This window comes from Somniosus microcephalus, chromosome 2, assembly GCF_052327205.1.
Source record: "Somniosus microcephalus isolate GS21.2 chromosome 2, FLI_Smic_1.0, whole genome shotgun sequence".
NCBI classification, from domain to species: domain Eukaryota; kingdom Metazoa; phylum Chordata; class Chondrichthyes; order Squaliformes; family Somniosidae; genus Somniosus; species Somniosus microcephalus.
This window is the reverse complement of record NC_140988.1, coordinates 5,747,763-5,765,477: the sequence shown is the minus strand read 5'-3', so window position 1 is coordinate 5,765,477 and position 17,715 is coordinate 5,747,763. Positions and strand designations below refer to the sequence as shown.

The following is a 17,715-nucleotide window of genomic DNA, read 5'->3' as shown; positions in this document are numbered from 1 at the left end:
TGCTAAGCTTGAATAAAGGAGACTATGAAGGTATGAGAGCGGAATTGAGTAGAGTGGATTGGGAAAAAAGATTAAAGGGTAAGACGATACATGATCAGTGGTGTACATTTAAGGAGTTATTTTACAACTTCCAAAAAATATATATTCCACTGAGAAGAAAAGGGTGTAAAAGAAAAGACAGCCATCCGTGGCTAAGTAAAGAAATTAAGGACAGCATTCAAATAAAAACAAGGGCATATAAGGTAGCCAAATCTAGTGGGAGGATAGAGGATTGGGAAAACTTTAAAAGACAGCAAAAAATAACAAAAAGATTGATTAAGAAAGGGAAGATAGATTATGAAAGTAAATTAGCAAAAAATATAAAAACAGATAGTAAGAGTTTTTATAGTTATATAAAAAGAAAAAGGGTGGCTAAAGTAAATGTTGGTCCCTTAGAGGATGAAACCGGGAAATTAATGGTGGGAAATATGGAGATGGCAAAAACACTGAATGAATATTTTATATCAGTCTTTACAGTAGAAGACACTAAGAATATCCCAACACTGGACAAACAGGGGGCTAAAGGGGGGGAGGAGCTAAACACGATCAAAATCACTAAGGAAGTGGTACTCGGTAAAATAATGGGACTCATGGCGGATAAATCACCTGGACCTGATGGCTTACATCCTAGGGTCTTGAGGGAAGTGGCGGTAGGGATTGTGGATGCATTGGTAATAATTTTCCAAAACTCCCTGGACTCAGCAAAGGTCCCGGCAGATTGGAAAACTGCTAATGTAACACCCTTATTTAAAAAGGGCAGTAGACAGAAGGCTGGAAACTATAGACTGGTTAGCCTAACATCTGTGGTAGGTAAAATTTTGGAGTCCATTATTAAGGAGACAGTAACAGGACATTTGGATAATCATAATTTAATAGGACAAAGTCAGCATGGTTTTATGAAGGGGAAGTCATGTTTGACAAATTTGCTGGAGTTCTTTGAGGAAGTAACATATAGGGTGGATAAAGGGGAACCAGTGGACGTAGTGTATTTAGACTTCCAAAAGGCATTTGACAAGGTGCCACACAAAAGATTATTGCTTAAGATAAAAAATCACGGGATTGGGGGTAATATTCTGGCATGGATAGAGGATTGGCTATCTAACAGAAGGCAGAGAGTTGGGATAAATGGTTCATTCTCAGACTGGCAATCAGTAACAAGTGGTGTTCCGCAGGGGTCAGTGCTGGATCCCCAACTCTTTACAATCTATATTAACGATTTGGAGGAGGGGACCGAGTGTAACATATCAAAGTTTGCAGATGATACTAAGATGGGAGGGAAAGTAGTGAGTGAGGAGGACATAAAAAACCTGCAAGGGGACATAGACAGGCTAAGTAAGTGGGCAGAGATTTGGCAGATGGAATACAATACTGGAAAGTGTGAGGTTATGCACTTTGGCAGGAAAAATCGTAGAGCAAGTTATTATCTTAATGGCAAGAAACTGGAAAGTACTGAAGTACAAAGGGATCTGGGGGTCCTGGTGCACGAAACTCAAAAGGTTAGTATGCAGGTGCAGCAAGTGATTAAGAAGGCCAATGGAATGTTGGCTTTCATTGCTGGGGGGATAGAATATAAAAATAGGGAGGTATTGCTTCAGTTGTACAAGGTATTGGTGAGACCGCACCTGGAATACTGCGTACAGTTTTGGTGTCCATACTTAAGAAAGGACATACTTGCTCTCGAGTCAGTACAAAGAAGGTTCACTCGGTTAATCCCGGGGATGAGGGGATGGACATATGAGGAGAGGTTGAGTAGATTGGGACTCTACTCATTGGAGTTCAGAAGAATGAGAGGCGATCTTATTGAAACATATAAGATTGTGAAGGGGTTGGATTGGGTGGATGCGGGGAGGATGTTCCCGATGATGGGTGAAACTAGAACTAGGGGGCATAGTCTTAGAATAAGGGGCTGCTCTTTCAAAACTGAGATGAAGAGGAACTACTTCACTCAGAGGGTGGTAGGTCCATGGAATATGCTGCCCCAAAAAGCTGTAGAAGCTACATCATTACATAAATTTAAAACAGAAATAGACAGTTTCCTAGAAGGGAATTAAGGGTTACGGGGAGCAGGCAGGAATTTGGACATGAGTCTAGGTTCGGATCGGTCATGGCCCTGTGGGTAGCGGAGCGGGCCCAAGGGCCGTGTAGCCTGATCCTGCTCCTATTTCGTGTGTCTAATTCTGTTAGATTCAGGAGATAGTCCTGTCATAGTGGATTGGCGGTTAGGATCAGATCAGCCATGATCTTATTGAATGACGGAGCAGGCTCGAGGGGCTGATTGGCCTACTCCTGCTCCTATTTCTTATGTTCTTATGTAGAATTTGCAGTGACAGTTGGGCTATTGCTTTCCTCCAGGGATTCCGAAACTCATCACCGCCGACATGATAAAAGATGGAACGGTTGTAATTGATGTCGGCATTAACCGTGTTCGGGATCCTGTAACTGGGAAGACCAAGTTGGTCGGAGATGCGGATTTTGAAGGTAACTCCATGTGTAAAATGTTGGATATGATCAAACAAGGTCAGTAAGACCTAGATATATCTTGTGGAAAAATATCTTTTGCTGCTGGCTTTGTTTGTGTTGTGTTGTTCACACCTGTGTTGAGACCACACCTGGAGTATTGTGTACAGTTTTGGTCTCCTTACCTAAGGAAGGATATACTTGCCTTAGAGCGAGTGCAACGAAGGTTCACCAGACTGGTTCCTGGGATGGGGGGGATTGTCCTATGAGGAGAGATTGAGTAGACTAGGCCTATATTCCCTAGAGTTTAGAAGAATGAGAGGTGATCTCATTGAAACGTACAAAATTCTTACAGGGCTTGACAGGGTAGATGCAGGGAGGATGTTTCCCCTGGCTGGGGAGTCTAGAACCAGGGGTCACAGCCTCAGAATAAGGGGTCGGCCATTCAGGGCTGAGATGAGGAGGAATTTCTTCACTCAGAGGGTGGTGAATCTTTGGAATTCTCTACCCCAGAGGGCTGTGGAGGCTCAGTCGTTGAGTATATTCAAGGCTGAGATCGATAGATTTTTGAATATTAAGGGAATCGAGGGATATGGGGATAGTGCAGGAAAGTGGAGATGAGATAGAAGATCAGCCATGATCTCATTGAATGGCGGAGCAGGCTCGAGGGGCCGAATGGCTCCTATTTCTTATGTTCCTCAGGATGCCCTAAAGTGCTTCACAGCCAATCAATTAGTTTTTTAAGTCTTTTTCTGTAAGCAGATGCAGTAACATCCCACAAACAGCAAATGAAGGAACAGATAATGGAACTCTAACTGTGCTGTAAATTCTATGTAACAACCTGTTCTTGGTGCTAAAAACAGAAAACGCTGGAGATACTCAGCAGGTCAGGCAGCGTCTGTGAAGAGAGAAACAGAGTTAATGTTTCAGGTCAATGACCTTTCGTCAGAACTGGAAAAAAGCAGGAAATGGAACAGATTTTGAAGCAAGTGTAGGGGCTGGGAAAGGGGGGAGGGGATGAAAGAACAAAAGGGAAGGTCTGTGATAGGATGGAAGGCAGGAGAGGTTAAGAGACATTAAGCACTCGAGGAACAGCACCTCATCTTTCGATTAGGCACTTTACAGCCATCTCGACTCAACATAGAGTTCAACAATTTCAGATCATAACATATATATATTGTTGTGTCTCCTTGTGTTCTTATACTATAAATAATACAGACACTTTTAGCTCATTTTAGTTACTGCTTTTACTAGCTGTTTCTTGCCTTGTTTCTGTGCTGCCGCATGGTGCGGAGTGATACAAGATGTCCGACGCTGCACTGTGCACTGCCCGTGCAGTGTGCCACATAGCAATATAACTACACCATACCAAAGTAGTTCCATACCAAAGTAGTTCCATTTAACAATGTGATACTATAACAATGTAACATCCCTCTTTCTCAAAAAACGAAAACATGAAATTTAACAATTTAAATTAACATATTCTATCTAAACTATTATTATCAACTACAAAGAATCGTGAGTTTTTTTTATTCGCGATATCGCTCAGGTGGTTGGATGTTGTCCCTCCATCTTGTGGATTTGGTGGTGACCATTCCTCTCTGCGGAGTTTTGGTGTGTTCCGCTCTCGTTGTTGTTGCTGTCGCCTTTGGAGTTGGAGTGTGCATGCTCGTGGTTGTTTGATTTGTAGCGCTTGTTTCTGGTGTTGTACTGCTTGTGGTAGCTGGTGTTGTCAATGTTGCTGATGTTGTCTGCTGCTTATCCAGTTCAGGTGAAGGTCTGATGTGGAGTCTGTTCCGTCTGTATTGGTTACCAGGTTCAGTCTCTACGAAGTAAGATCTTGGAGTATCAGCTTTTCCAATGACCTTGGCTGGATTCCAGGTTTTCAACACCGGGTCTTGCACATGCACTGATTGTCCATTCAGCAATTCTGGTAGCGTCTTTGCATGTTTATCATAATGTTTGCTTCCTACGATTTGTGCTTCTGCCAGCTTTTGTCTGAAGTCCTCCTGGTCCTGGGGAGGATGTATTTTTGCTGGTAGTGTAGTCTTAAACTTCCTCCCATTCAGCAATTCCGCAGGTGATTTCATGTCTGCTTTCAGTGGTGTTGATCTGAGTGATAGGAGGGCAAGGTCTTGGTCTTCCCCCACCTCACTACTTTTGATGAGAGCTCTCTTGACAGTCTGGATCTGTCTTTCGATGAACCCGTGTCCCCTTGGGAAACGTGGGGATGAGGTTACTATTTTGAACCCATACTTTTCTGCCAGAGCTCTGAATTCACTCGATGTGAACTGGGTTCCATTGTCACAGATTTCCTTTTCCGGGATTCCTTGTTCAGCAAACAAGCTCTTTGCAATCCTGGTGGTAGTTGTGGCTCTCAAGCCTTTCATCCTTCTCACAAAAGGAAACTTGGAATAGTAATCTGCCACTATGAGATACCATTCTTGATTGCACATGAAGAGATCTGCCCCAACAGTGTGCCATGGTCTTGACGGTATTTCACTAGGTATCATCTCCTCTTTCTGTTGTGCATTTCTGTATTTCTGGCATATACCACATGCAGAGACCATCTGTTCGATATTTTTGTACATGCCTATCCAGTATACAGCTGATCTGGCTCTCAGCTTGCATTTTTCCATTCCCATGTGGCCTTCATGTATGAGATGGAGAAGTTGTGTCTGCATCGTCTTTGGCACGATGATCCTCGATCCAGCAAGGAGAATACCGTCTTCTACTGCAATATCGTCTTTAATCGTCCAGTATTGACGAATTGTTGCCTGTACCTGCTGGATTCTCTCCGGCCACCCCTGTATTACTTGTTGTGTGAGTAGTTGCAACTCCTCATCTTTGTTAGTCTCATCTCTGATTTGACTGAGCTTTGTAGGGGTAACATTCACTAGGTGGTGGATTTTTACTGTTAGGCCCTCCACCTCGTGTTTCTCATATGGTGACAATCGAGACAACGCATCTGCTAGCACCATTTCCTTTCCTGGCTTATATTTAAGCGTGAAGTCATAGCTTTGGATCCTTAGAAGTAGTCTTTGCAGTCTTGCAGGCGCTTTGCACAGATTATTCTTATAGATCTGTTCTAGTGGACGATGGTCACTCTCTATTGTAAATTGCCTGCCTTCCTGCACCAGAGCTGCCCCTAGTCCTCTGGTAGAAGCGTCTACTTGCAGAGTCATAGAGTCATAGAGTTATACAGCACAGATAGAGGCCCTTCGGCCCATCGTGTCCGCGCCGGCCATCACGCCCTGCCTAATCTACTCCCATATTCCAGCATTTTGTCCGTAGCCTTGTATGCTATGGCATTTCAAGTGCTCATCCAAATGCGTCTTGAATGTTGTGAGGGTTTCTGCCTCCACAACCCTTTCGGGCAGTGAGTTCCAGACTCCAACCACCCTCTGGGTGAAGAAGTTCTTTCTCAAATCCCCTCTAAACCTCCCGCCCTTTACCTTGAATCTATGCCCCCTAGTTATTGACCCTTCTACTAAGGGAAAAAGCTCCTTAGTATCCATCCTATCTATGCCCCTCATAATTTTGTACACCTCAATCATGTCCCCCCTCAGCCTCCTCTGCTCCAAGGAAAACAAACCCAATCTGCCCAGTCTCTCTTCATAGCTGAAGCGTTCCAGCCCTGGTAGCATCCTGGTGAATCTCCTCTGCACCCTCTCCAAAGCTATCACATCCTTCCTGTAGTGTGGCGACCAGAACTGCACACAGTATTCCAGCTGTGGCCTAACCAGTGTTTTATACAGCTCCATCATAACCTCCTTGCTCTTATATTCTATGCCTCGGCTAATGAAGGCAAGTATCCCATATGCCTTTTTTACCACCTTATCCACCAGTTCCGCCGCCTTCAGGGATCTGTGTACTTGCACACCCAGATCCCTCTGACCCTCCGTCTTGCCTAGGGTCTTACCATTCATTGTGTATTCCCTTGCCTTGTTAGTCCCCCCAAAGTGCATCACCTCGCACTTTTCCGGGTTAAATTCCATTTGCCACTGTTCCGCCCATCTGACCAACCCATCGATATCGTCCTGCAGACTGAGACTACCCTCCTCGCTATTTACCACCCTACCAATTTTTGTATCATCCGCGAACTTACTGATCATACCTTTTACATTCATATCCAAGTCATTAATATAGACCACAAACAGCAAGGGACCCAGCACCGATCCCTGTGGTACCCCACTGGCCACAGGCTTCCAGTCACAAAAACAACCTTCGACCATCACCCTCTGCCTTCTGCCACTAAGCCAGTTTTGTATCCAACGTGCCAAGGCACCCTGGATTCCATGGGCTCTTACCTTCTTGACCAGTCTCCTGTGCGGGACTTTATCGAAGGCCTTACTGAAATCCATGTATACCACATCCACTGCGTTACCCTCATCCACACACCTAGTCACCCCCTCAAAAAATTCAATCAAATTAGTCAGACATGATCTTCCCTTGACAAAGCCATGTTGACTATCCCTGATTAATCCTTGCCTCTCCAAGTGGAGACTGATTTTGTCCCTCAGAATTTTTTCCAATAATTTTCCCACCACTGATGTTAGGCTCACTGGCCTGTAGTTCCCCGGTTTTTCCCTACTCCCCTTCTTGAATAATGGAACTACATTAGCGGTTCTCCAGTCCTCTGGCACATCCCCTGTGGCCAGAGAGGTTCTGAATATGTGTGTTAGAGCCCCCGCAATCTCTTCCTTTGCCTCACACAGCAGCCTGGGATACATTTCGTCCGGGCCTGGGGATTTATCCATTTTTAGGCCTGCTAAAACTGCCAATACCTCCTCCCTCTCGATGTTAATGTGTTCGAGCATATCACAGTCCCCCCGCCCTATTTCTATGTCTACATCGTCCCTCTCCATAGTGAAAACAGATGCAAAAATTTCATTTAGAACCCCTCCTACATCTTCCGGCTCCACACACAGATTGCCACTTTTGTCCCTAATGGGCCCTATTTTTTCCCTAGTTATCCTCTTACCCTTAATATACTTATAAAACATCTTAAGATTTTCCTTTATTTTGCTCGCCAGTGTTATTTCATGGCCCCTCCTTGATCTCCTAATTTCTTTTTTAAGTATCCCCCTGCACTTTTTGTACTCCTCTAGGGCTTCCTCCGTCTTTAGCCTTTTGTATCTGCCAAAAGCCCTCCTTTTTTTTCTAATCCATTCTCGTATATCCCCTGACATCCATGGTTCCCTGTGGTTTTTGGAACCACCCTTGACCTTTACGGGAACATGTTGCCATTGTATGATCTCAATCTCCCTTCTGAAAGCCTCCCATTGCTCCGATGCGGATTTTCCTACAAGTAGCTGATCCCAGTCCATTTTGGCCAGATCCTGCCTTATCCTATTAAAATCGGCCTTCCCCCAATTTAGAACCTTTATTTCCGGCCCATCCCTGTCCTTTTCCATGACCACCTTAAATCTCACCATATTATGGTCACTGTCACCAAAGTGCTCACCTACTAGCACTTCTTCCACTTGGCCGGCCACATTCCCTAGAATTAGGTCCAGTACCGCCCCCTCTCTTGTAGGACCTTCTACATGCTGGCTCAAAAAGCTCTCCTGGATGCACTTTAAGAATTCTACACCCTCTGTGCCTTTCACACTCTGACTATCCCAGTTAATATTGGGGAAGTTGAAAACCCCCATTATTATTACCCTATTATTTGCACATTTCTCTGAGATTTGCCTACATATCTGTTCCTCTATCTCCCCCTGACTGTTTGGAGGCCTATAGTACACTCCCAGCAACGTGCTTGCCCCCTTCTTGTTTTTAAGTTCCACCCATATGGCCTCATTAGAGGAACCTGCTAATATGTCATCCCTCCTTACTGCAGTAATTGACTCCTTAATTAATATTGCTACACCCCCTCCTCTTATACCCCCCCCTGTCTCGCCTGAAGATTCTGTACCCCGGAATATTGAGCTGCCAGTCTTGCCCCTCCCTCAACCATGTCTCCGTGATAGCAACAATATCATACTCCCATGTGTTTATCAACACCTTCAGTTCATCCACCTTATTTGCAAGACTCCTTGCATTAAAATAGATGCCATCCAGCCTTGCCCTTGTATATTTGCCCTGTCTACCAAGCTGACTTGTTTTTTTCTCTATAATTGGCAGCACATCACCCCCTCTTTCAGCTCCCCTCTGTATCCCATCCCCCTGCCAAGAGTGACTGGTTTTCTTCTGTCATAATATGACAGACTTGTTTCTTTGCACAACAGTTCTTTAAGTTGTTTGAAATTCCTTTTGTGTGATTCAGACCACTGGTATTTGGCGTCTTCTTTCAATAGCTCTCTGAGATTTGTTGTATGTTCCGACATGTGTGGGATGAAAGAACTCATGTATTGGACCAAGCCGAGGTAACTCCTCAGCTCTTTCTTGTCTTTGGGTGGTTTCATTTCAGCAATCGCTGCAATCTTCTCTGGATTTGGCTTGACTCCCTCTGGTGTATAAATCATACCGAAGAATTGGCATTTCTTGGCTTTAACTATGCACTTATCTGCATTTAACTTGATGCCAGACTTCCTGGTACTCTCCATGGCCTCATGTAGGTGCATGTCATGGTCTCTTTCATCTGCTCCATAGATCTGAATATCATCAGCTATTCCTATAGCTCCTTCACAGTCTCTGTATGTCTCGTCTATTTTCTGTTGAAAGATATCTTGACTGACCTTTAGCCCGAATGGTAGCCGCAGGAATTTGTAATGCCCAAATGGTGTGTTGAATGTTGTCAGTGTTGTTGATTCCTCATCCAACTTCACGTTCCAATATCCATTTCTGGCATCTAGTTTTGAGAAAACCTTGGCTCCTGCCAGTGATGGCGTAATCTCCACTAGCGTTGGGGTGGGATAGTGGTCCCTCTTTATAGCCTGGTTTAGATCTTTGGGGTCCAAACATATTCTGAGACGCCCATTTGGCTTTTCTCGTACCACAATTGAGTTTACCCAGTCTGTGGGTTCAGTGACCTTTACGATCACTCCCTTTTCTTCCATCTCTTTTAGCTCTCTTTCAAGCTTTGTCTTCAGCTCGATGGGTACTTTTCGTGGAGCATGGATAACGGGCTTTACCTCTGGATCGATGGTGATGTGATGTTGGAAATCTCCGAAACATCCCACTGTATCATCGAAACATTCCGGATACATGTCTATCAAGTCTTTTTTACTCTTGATTTGTGGGCAGTTCTCCAGTGGGGTGTTGCTGTCTATCTTCAGTGGCGTTTCCGTCAGCTCGTGATGCACTGAGATCAATCTCAACTTCTCGCAGCTGTTTAATCCCAGGATCGTTGGCCCCTCAGTGTCGGTGACATAGAACATGCAGTTGATGTTCTTTCTTTTATGTGTCCCTTTGATAAAGGTTATTCCGAGTTGTTTAATCTCACTCCCCCCGTATGCTGTCAGCGTGACATTACTTGCCTTTAAACAACCATTTTTCGGGTAGCCATCTTCTCTCAGGTTTTCGGGAAAGATCTGCTGGTACAGTCTCAATGGGAGAATGTTGCTCTGAGCCCGTGTCCAGCTTCAACTTTAAGTTGATGGTTTTGGGCCGACCTTTGATCTTTCTTTTGATTTGGATGATGGTGTGCAATTCTCTCCTCGGAGTATTTTCCGCTCTGGACATCTCGTGAAGCTGTATCTTTATGGTTTCGATGTTTAGTGCATTGTCGTGATCATCATCATCATCCTGCTCATCCATGGCATGGATATTGTGTTTCTTTCTCTGGTTCTGCTGTCCGCCTTTGTTTTTGATGTATGTTCCTTCTTTCTTCGTTCTACACCTCTTTTCCCAGTGGTTTAGTTTGCCACATGCATTGCAGCTTGTTCCATATGCTGGACATTTCCTCTTGTCTGTGTAATCGTGCGGTCTTCCACAGTTTCTGCACGTTTCCCCCATTGTCATGTGCATGTCTTTGTGTGTTGTACTTTTCTCTCATTGCATCCACTCTGTTGTCCGTCTCAGAAGCCGTCCGCATGTCAGCCGTTTGAGAAATCAGCGTTTTCATTTGCTGCTTCATGGCTTCATGAGCTCTCGCAGTATCTACAGCCTCTGTTATTCTGAGCTTTTCTTTTCCTATCAGGGCTTTTTGTACCTCTACATGCGCTGACCCCCATATTAGCTGGTCCACAAGCTTTTCTTCCATTTCCTTAAATTTACACTTGCTGGCTTCATTTCTCAGCCTTGTTAGGCTATTGTCAGCAGTTTCACCGGGTTCCTGTCTTAGACTCTGGAATTTGTATCTGTGTATACGGTGATTGGATTTAGGCTCTAGATGGTTGCTGAATTTATCAAAAATTGTCGCAGGGTTTTCATTTTCGTCTTCAGTCAAACTTCAGCTATTATACAAATCTAGACCTTTTTCTCCTGTCCACAACAGAATGTAACTAACCTTTTCCTCGTTGGTAGCGCCCTTCAGGAAGCTTTTGAATGTAAGCTCACATTTCTGTTTGAACTTGCGGAATGCTTCTACTATATCGTCGGCTTCCCAGTTCATGAGGGGTTGCATTTGCACAGTCGTCATTTTAGTTTCTCGTACGATTCACTCTCAAATCACCCCTGACATCGGCACTCACAATCAGCTCATAAAATCACTTTTCGTCTTATTCGTAGTTGGTATAGCACAATTTTTTACTCACTTATACCGCTGCCACCATGTTGTGTCTCCTTGTGTTCTTATACTATAAATAATACAGACACTTTTAGCTCATTTTAGTTACTGCTTTTACTCGCTGTATTTCTGCTTTGTTTCTGTGCTGCCGCATGGTGGGGAGTGATACAAGATGTCCGACGCTGCACTGTGCACTGCCCGTGCAGTGTGCCACATAGCAATATAACTGCACCATACCAAAGTAGTTCCATACCAAAGTAGTTCCATTTAACGATGTGATACTATAACAATGTAACATATATATTTTTTATTTACACTTTTGTTCTGTTCTTCCCTCCCACAGGGCAGCTGTCGATCATTCTGCCAGCGCAATTCACACTTCATCTAGAGCCATCCTTTGTTTGTTAACCTCTCCCATTACCATCCCCTCTCGCCTTGAATATCTTTTTTAAGTGCTGCCATTGGGATCTCTCTCATCTACCTGAAGAGGCAGCCAGGGCCTTGGTTTAACCTCCTATCCAAAAGGTGGCACCTCCGACAGTGTAGCACTCCTTTGGTACTGCACTAAAGTGCCAGCCTAGATTATGTGTTCAAGTTCTGGTGTGGGACTTTAACTCACAACTTTCCGACTCTTAATAGAATTACAGAATCTCACAGCACAGAAGGAGGCCATTCGGCCCGTCGTGCCTCTACCGGCTCTTTGAAAGAGCTCTCCAATTTAGTCCCACACTCCAGCTTTTTCCCCATAACCCAGCGAATGAGTCCTCTTCAAGTACACGTCCAATTGCCTTTTGAAAGTTCCTCTGGAATCTGAATCCACCGCCCTTTCAGATAGAGCGTTCCAGATCATAACCACCCTCTGTGTGAAAACATTTCTCCTCATTTCCCCTCTAGTTCTTTTGCCAACTATTTTTAATCTATGACCTCTGGTTATCGACCCACTTGCCAGAGGAAAGAGTTTCTCCCTACTTACTCTATCAAAACCCCTCATAACTTTGAACACCTCTATTCGGTCTCCCCTTTCAAAATTCTCATCCTTGTTTTCAAATCCCTCCACTACCTCGCCCCTCCCTATCTCTGTAATCTCCTCCAGCCCCACAACCCCCTGAGATCTCTGCGCTCCTCTAATTCTGCCCTCTTAAGCATCCCTGATTATAATCGCTCAACCATCGGTGGCCGTACTTTCTGTTGCCTAGACCCTAAGCTCCGGAATTCCACCCCCCCTAAACCTCTCTACCTCTCTTTCCTCCTTTAAGAAGCTCCTTAAAACCTACCTCTTTGACCAGGCTTTTGGTCACCTGCCCTAATTTCTCCTTATGTGGCTCGGTGTCAAATTTTTTGTCTTTTAATACTCCTGTGAAGCGCCTTGGGACGTTTTACTACATTAAAGGCGCTACATAAATACAAGCTGTTGTTAACCTTCCCTGCTCTCAGGAGAAACAATCCCAACTTCTCCAATATCTCCACATAACTGAAGTCCCTTGTCCCTGGTATCATCCTGGCAAACATCCTCTGTACCCTCTCCAAGACCTTGACATCCTTCCTAAAATGCGGTGCCCAGAATTGTACACAATACTCCAGCTGGGGCCTAACCAATGATTTATAAAGGCACGAGTGCTACTAACTGAGCTAAACTGACACTTAATCCTGTGTTGACAATTCAGCCTATTCTTTTGACACACTACATACAATCTACACTATCTTGCACCCTGTCCAATCTATTTCATCTCATGAGGAGATGTTCTGCATGAATACTCCCTGATAGCCAAAGCTAATTGGGAAAATTCCAGAATATTTTTCCACATACCTCTTTGACCTTCACTAATGACCTTGCATTCTGGCTTCAACAGTCCCCAGGCAATTTAACCGAGGACCTTCCGTATTCTTCTAGCCAAAGTAAGCAAAGGTTATCTAACCTCCTGAGAATAGTAATTCTAACTCCTCCTGAGGTCCCCACCACTACAGAAGCCAGTCTTCAGCCAATTCAATTCACTCCACGTGATATCAAGAAACAGCTGAGCGCACTGGATACAGCAAAGGCTATGGGCCCCGACAACATTCCGGCTATCGTACTGAAGACTTGTGCTCCAGAACTAGCCGCGCCTCTAGCCAAGCTGTTCCAGTACAGCGACAACACTGGCATCTATCCAACAATGTGGAAAACTGCCCAGGTATGTCCTGTGCACAAAAAGCAGGACAAACCAATCCGGCCAATTACCGCCTCATCGGTCTACTCTCAATCATCAGCAAAGTGATGGAAGGTGTTGTCGACAGTGCTATCAAGCAGCACTTACTTACCAATAACCTGCTCACTGATGCTCAGTTTGGGTTCCGGCAGGACCACTCGGTTCCAGACCTCATTACAGCCTTGGTCCAAACATGGAGCTGAATTCCAGAGGTGAGGTGAGGGTGACCGCCCTTGACATCCAGGCAGCATTCCACTGAGTGTGGCATCAAGGAGCCCTAGTGAAATTGAAGTCAATGGGAATCGGGGGGAAAACTCTCCACTGGCTGGAGTCATACCTAGCACAAAGGAAGATGGTTGTGGTGGTTGAAGATCAATCATCACAGCCCCAGGACATTGCTGCAGGAGTTCCTCAGGGCAGTGTCCTAGGCCCAACCATCTTCAGCTGCTTCATCAATGACCTTCCCTCCATCATAAGGTCAGAAGTGGGGATGTTCGCTGATGACTGCAGAGTGTTCAGTGCCATTCGCAACTCCTCAGATAATGAAGCAGTTCCTGCCCGCATGCAGCAAGACCTTGGGCTGATAAGTGGCAGGTAACATTCGCGCCACAGAAGTGCCAGGCAATGACTATCTCCAACAAGTGAGCGTATAACCTCCACCCCTTGACATTCAACAGCATTACCATCATGGAATCTCCCACCATCAATATCCTGGGGGTCACCATTGACCAGAAACCTAACTGGACCAGCCATATAAATACTGTGGCAACAAGAACAGGTCAGTGGTTGGGTATTCTGCGGCAAGTGTCTCACCACCTGACTCCCCAAAGCCTTTCCACCATCTACAAGGCACAAGTAAGGAGTGTGATGGAATACTCTCCACTTGCCTGAATCAGTGCAGCTCCAACAACACTCAAGAAGCTCGACACCATCCAGGACAAAGCAGCCCACTTGATTGGCACCCCATCCACCACCTTAAACATTCACTCCCTCCACCACCGGCGTACCGTGGCTGCAGTGTGTACCATCTACAAGATGCACGGCAGCAACTCGCCAAGGCTTCTTCAACAGCACCTCCCAAACCCGCGACCTCTTCCACCTAGAAGGACGAGGGCAGCAGGCGCATGGGAACACCACCACCTCCAAGTTCCCCTCCAAGTCACACAACATCCTGACTTAGAAATATATCGGCCGTTCCTTTATCATCGCTGGGTCAAAATCCTGGAACTCCCTCCCTAACAGCACTGTGGGAGTACCTTCACCACACGGACTGCAGCGGTTCAACAAGGCAGCTCACCACCACCTTCTCAAGGGACAATTAGTGATGGGCAATAAATGCTGGCCTTGCCAGCGATGTCCACATCCGATGAACGAATATAAAAAGAAACTGATGGGGTGCTGTGTGGAGCTGCTGCAAGACTGCGCTCCTCCGTTGAATTCACTGACACTTCTCGACCAGGAGTTCCAACCTTGAACATGTTCAGGCACTGACAGCCCTGCTGTGTATTGCCAGCATTTTTTATTTTTGTTATAGATTCTGGCATTTATTGCTTATCTCTGGACTTATTAGTGAGGTTCACTGCTGTGATTGGTTTGTAAACAGAAAGACTTGCATTTCTCCAGCGCCTTTCACCACCTCAGGACGTCCCAAAGCGCTTTACAGCCAATGAAGTACTTTTGAAAGTGTAGTCGCTGTTGTAATGTAGGAAATGCGGCAGCCAAATTTACGCACAGCAAGCTCTCACAAACAGCAATGTGATAATGACCAGATAATCTGTTTTAGTGATGTTGATTGAGGGATAAATATTGGCCCCAGGACACCGGGGAGAACTCCCCCTGCTCTTCTTCGAAATAGTGCTGCGGGATCTTTGACGTCGACTTGAGAGCAGACGGGGCCTCGGTTTAATGTCTCATCTGAAAAACGGCTCCTCCGACAGTGCGGCACTCCCTCAGTACATTGCACACTCATAGAATCATACAGCACAGAAGAAGGCCATTCGGCCCATCGTGCCTGTGCCGGCTCTTTGAAAGATTCTCTCCAATTAGTCCCCCTCCCCCCTGCCTTTCCCCACAGCCCTGCAAATTTTTCCCCTTCAAGTATTTATCCAATTCCCCTTTTGAAAGTTACTATTGAATCTGCTTCCACCGCCCTTTCAGGCAGCGCGTTCCAGATCACAACAACTCGCTGCGTAAAGAAAGTTCCTCCTCACCTCCCCTCTGGTTCTTTTGCCAATTACCTTAAATGGATGCGAAATTGGCTAAGTGACAGGAAACAGAGAGTAGTGGTGAACGGTTGTTTTTCGGACTGGAGGAAGGTATACAGTGGTGTTCCCCAGGGGTCGGCTCAAGGACCACTGCTTTTCTTGATATATATTAATGACTTGGACATGGGTGTACAGGGCACAATTTCAACATTTGCAGATGACACCAGACTTGAACAGTTGAGGGGGATAGCGATAGACTTCAAGAGGACAGAGACTGGCTGGTGGAATGGGCGGACACATGGAAGATAAAATATAACGCGGAAAAGTGCGAAGTGATCCATTTCGGTACTTGTAGTAATGGAGGACGTTTGCGATTAACTAAAGGGGCTACAGATTAGGTGCGGCGTATTGAATTTTGCTACGTAAATAAATTGTTAACTTTCTGAAATAACGAGAGTGAGGTAGAGTGGAAGATTACAGGAATTTCTTACATGAAAGGGCTGAGGAAACTTTTAAACAAAACTGCACCAACAGGAGGAACTGATGAGGGGCAGATTATGAATAAAAAAATGTAAATTGTTTTATTCAAGTCCAGGCATATTTATTACACAACTAAGATCTCATATCTGCTTTCCTGCAAAGCAGTAAATGGTTCCTTATTGTAGGGCACGGTAGCAAAGCGGTTATGTCCCTGGCCTAATAATCCCGATACCTGGATTAATGATCTGGAGACAGAAGTTCAAATCCCACCACAGCAACTGGGGAATTTCAATTCAGTTAATTAAATTAAATCTGGAATTAAAAAAAGCTAGTATTACTGGATTGTTGGAAAAACCCATCTGGTTCACTAATGTCATTTGAGGGAAGGGAAATCTGCTGCCCTTACCCGGTCTGGCCTATATGTAACTCCAGACCCACAGCAATGTGGTTGACTCTTAACTTCCCTCTGCAATGGCCAAGCAAGACACACGGTTGTAAAAAAACTGCTGCGCACTGCAGAGGTTCAAGAAGGTGGCTCGCCACCACCTTCTCGAGGGCAACTAGGGATGGGCAATAAATGCCGGCCTTGCCAGCGACGCCCATATCCCATGAACAAATAAATAATTTTTTTTTGACTGAATGTCAAGCCCAAATGGCCACGTTGGGAATATCTGTTTCAGGCACGAGCCCTGGAAGCCTATTTTTGCAGCAATATGGCGGGCGGCGCACCTCCAGCTCGTTAACGCATGCGCGCACTTCCTGCCTGCCATGTTGGAGGGTTAGGAAGCTCTTTAGCGCCTGAAAACGGGCGCGGCGCCATCGGTATACGTTTCATCGGAGAACAGAAGTTACTGATTTTCAACAGGATCAACAATTTGCATTTACACAGCGCCTTTAACACAGTAAAAACGTCCCAAGGCGCTTCATAGGAGTGATTATCAGACAAAATTTCCAGTAACTTCCCGACAAAAGTTATGTTAAAACAATAGAAAAATACTGCAGATGCTGGAAATCTGAAGTAGAAACAGAAAATTCTGGAAGCGCTCAGCAGGTCAGGCAGCGTCTGTGGAGAGAGAAACAGAGCTAACGTTTCAGGTCGATGACCTTTCGTCAGAGCTGGAAAAAGTTAGAGATGTAACAGGTTTTAAACAGGTGTAGGGGCAGGGAAAGGGGGGAGGGGAGGAAAGACCAAAAGGGAAGGTCTGTGATTGGGTGGAAGGCAGGAGAGATTAAATGACAAAAGTGATGATGGTGTGAGGCCAAAGGAGATGGTAATGGGACAAGTTAAGAAACAAAAGATGGCTCTAGAGGAGGAGTAAATGGCAACAGCAGAATATCAGAGGGGGAGGGAAAATCTGGCAGAGAGGAGAAGGATCCCGCGTCCCTGGAATGTGGCGGAGAAAGGTGGGGAGACCCCAGAGGTGTGGACCAACCCCCCCCCGGCCGTGTACCGATGGGGGACCCCAGCCCAGCTCACACCCCCCACCTTCAGCCCACAAACCCCACCCCCAGCTCACACCCCCCACCTCTAGCCCACACCCCACAATTATTAATCCAACGCAAGAAAATAATTATGCATTGGCTGTATTACCATGTGGAGTAATTGAGGCGAATAGCATGGAAGCAGTTAAGAACATAAGAAATCGGAGCAGGAGTCGGCCAATCGGCCCCTCGAGCCTGCTCCGCCATTCAATAAGATCATGGCTGATCATCGACCTCAACTCCACTTTCCCGC

The 17,715-nt window shown here is 45.5% G+C and overlaps 1 protein-coding gene across 1 annotated transcript in view; it reads left to right on the top strand.

Moving 5' to 3' along the window:
• The window catches only part of LOC147122511 (bifunctional methylenetetrahydrofolate dehydrogenase/cyclohydrolase, mitochondrial-like), a 95,863-nt gene that overhangs the window by 49,050 nt on the left and 29,098 nt on the right, over positions 1–17,715 (top strand). Inside the window, exon 7 of the mRNA XM_086005133.1 lies at positions 2,392–2,517. Coding sequence (XP_085861259.1) covers positions 2,392–2,517 — 126 coding nt within the window. The remainder of the gene's footprint in view (positions 1–2,391; positions 2,518–17,715) is intronic.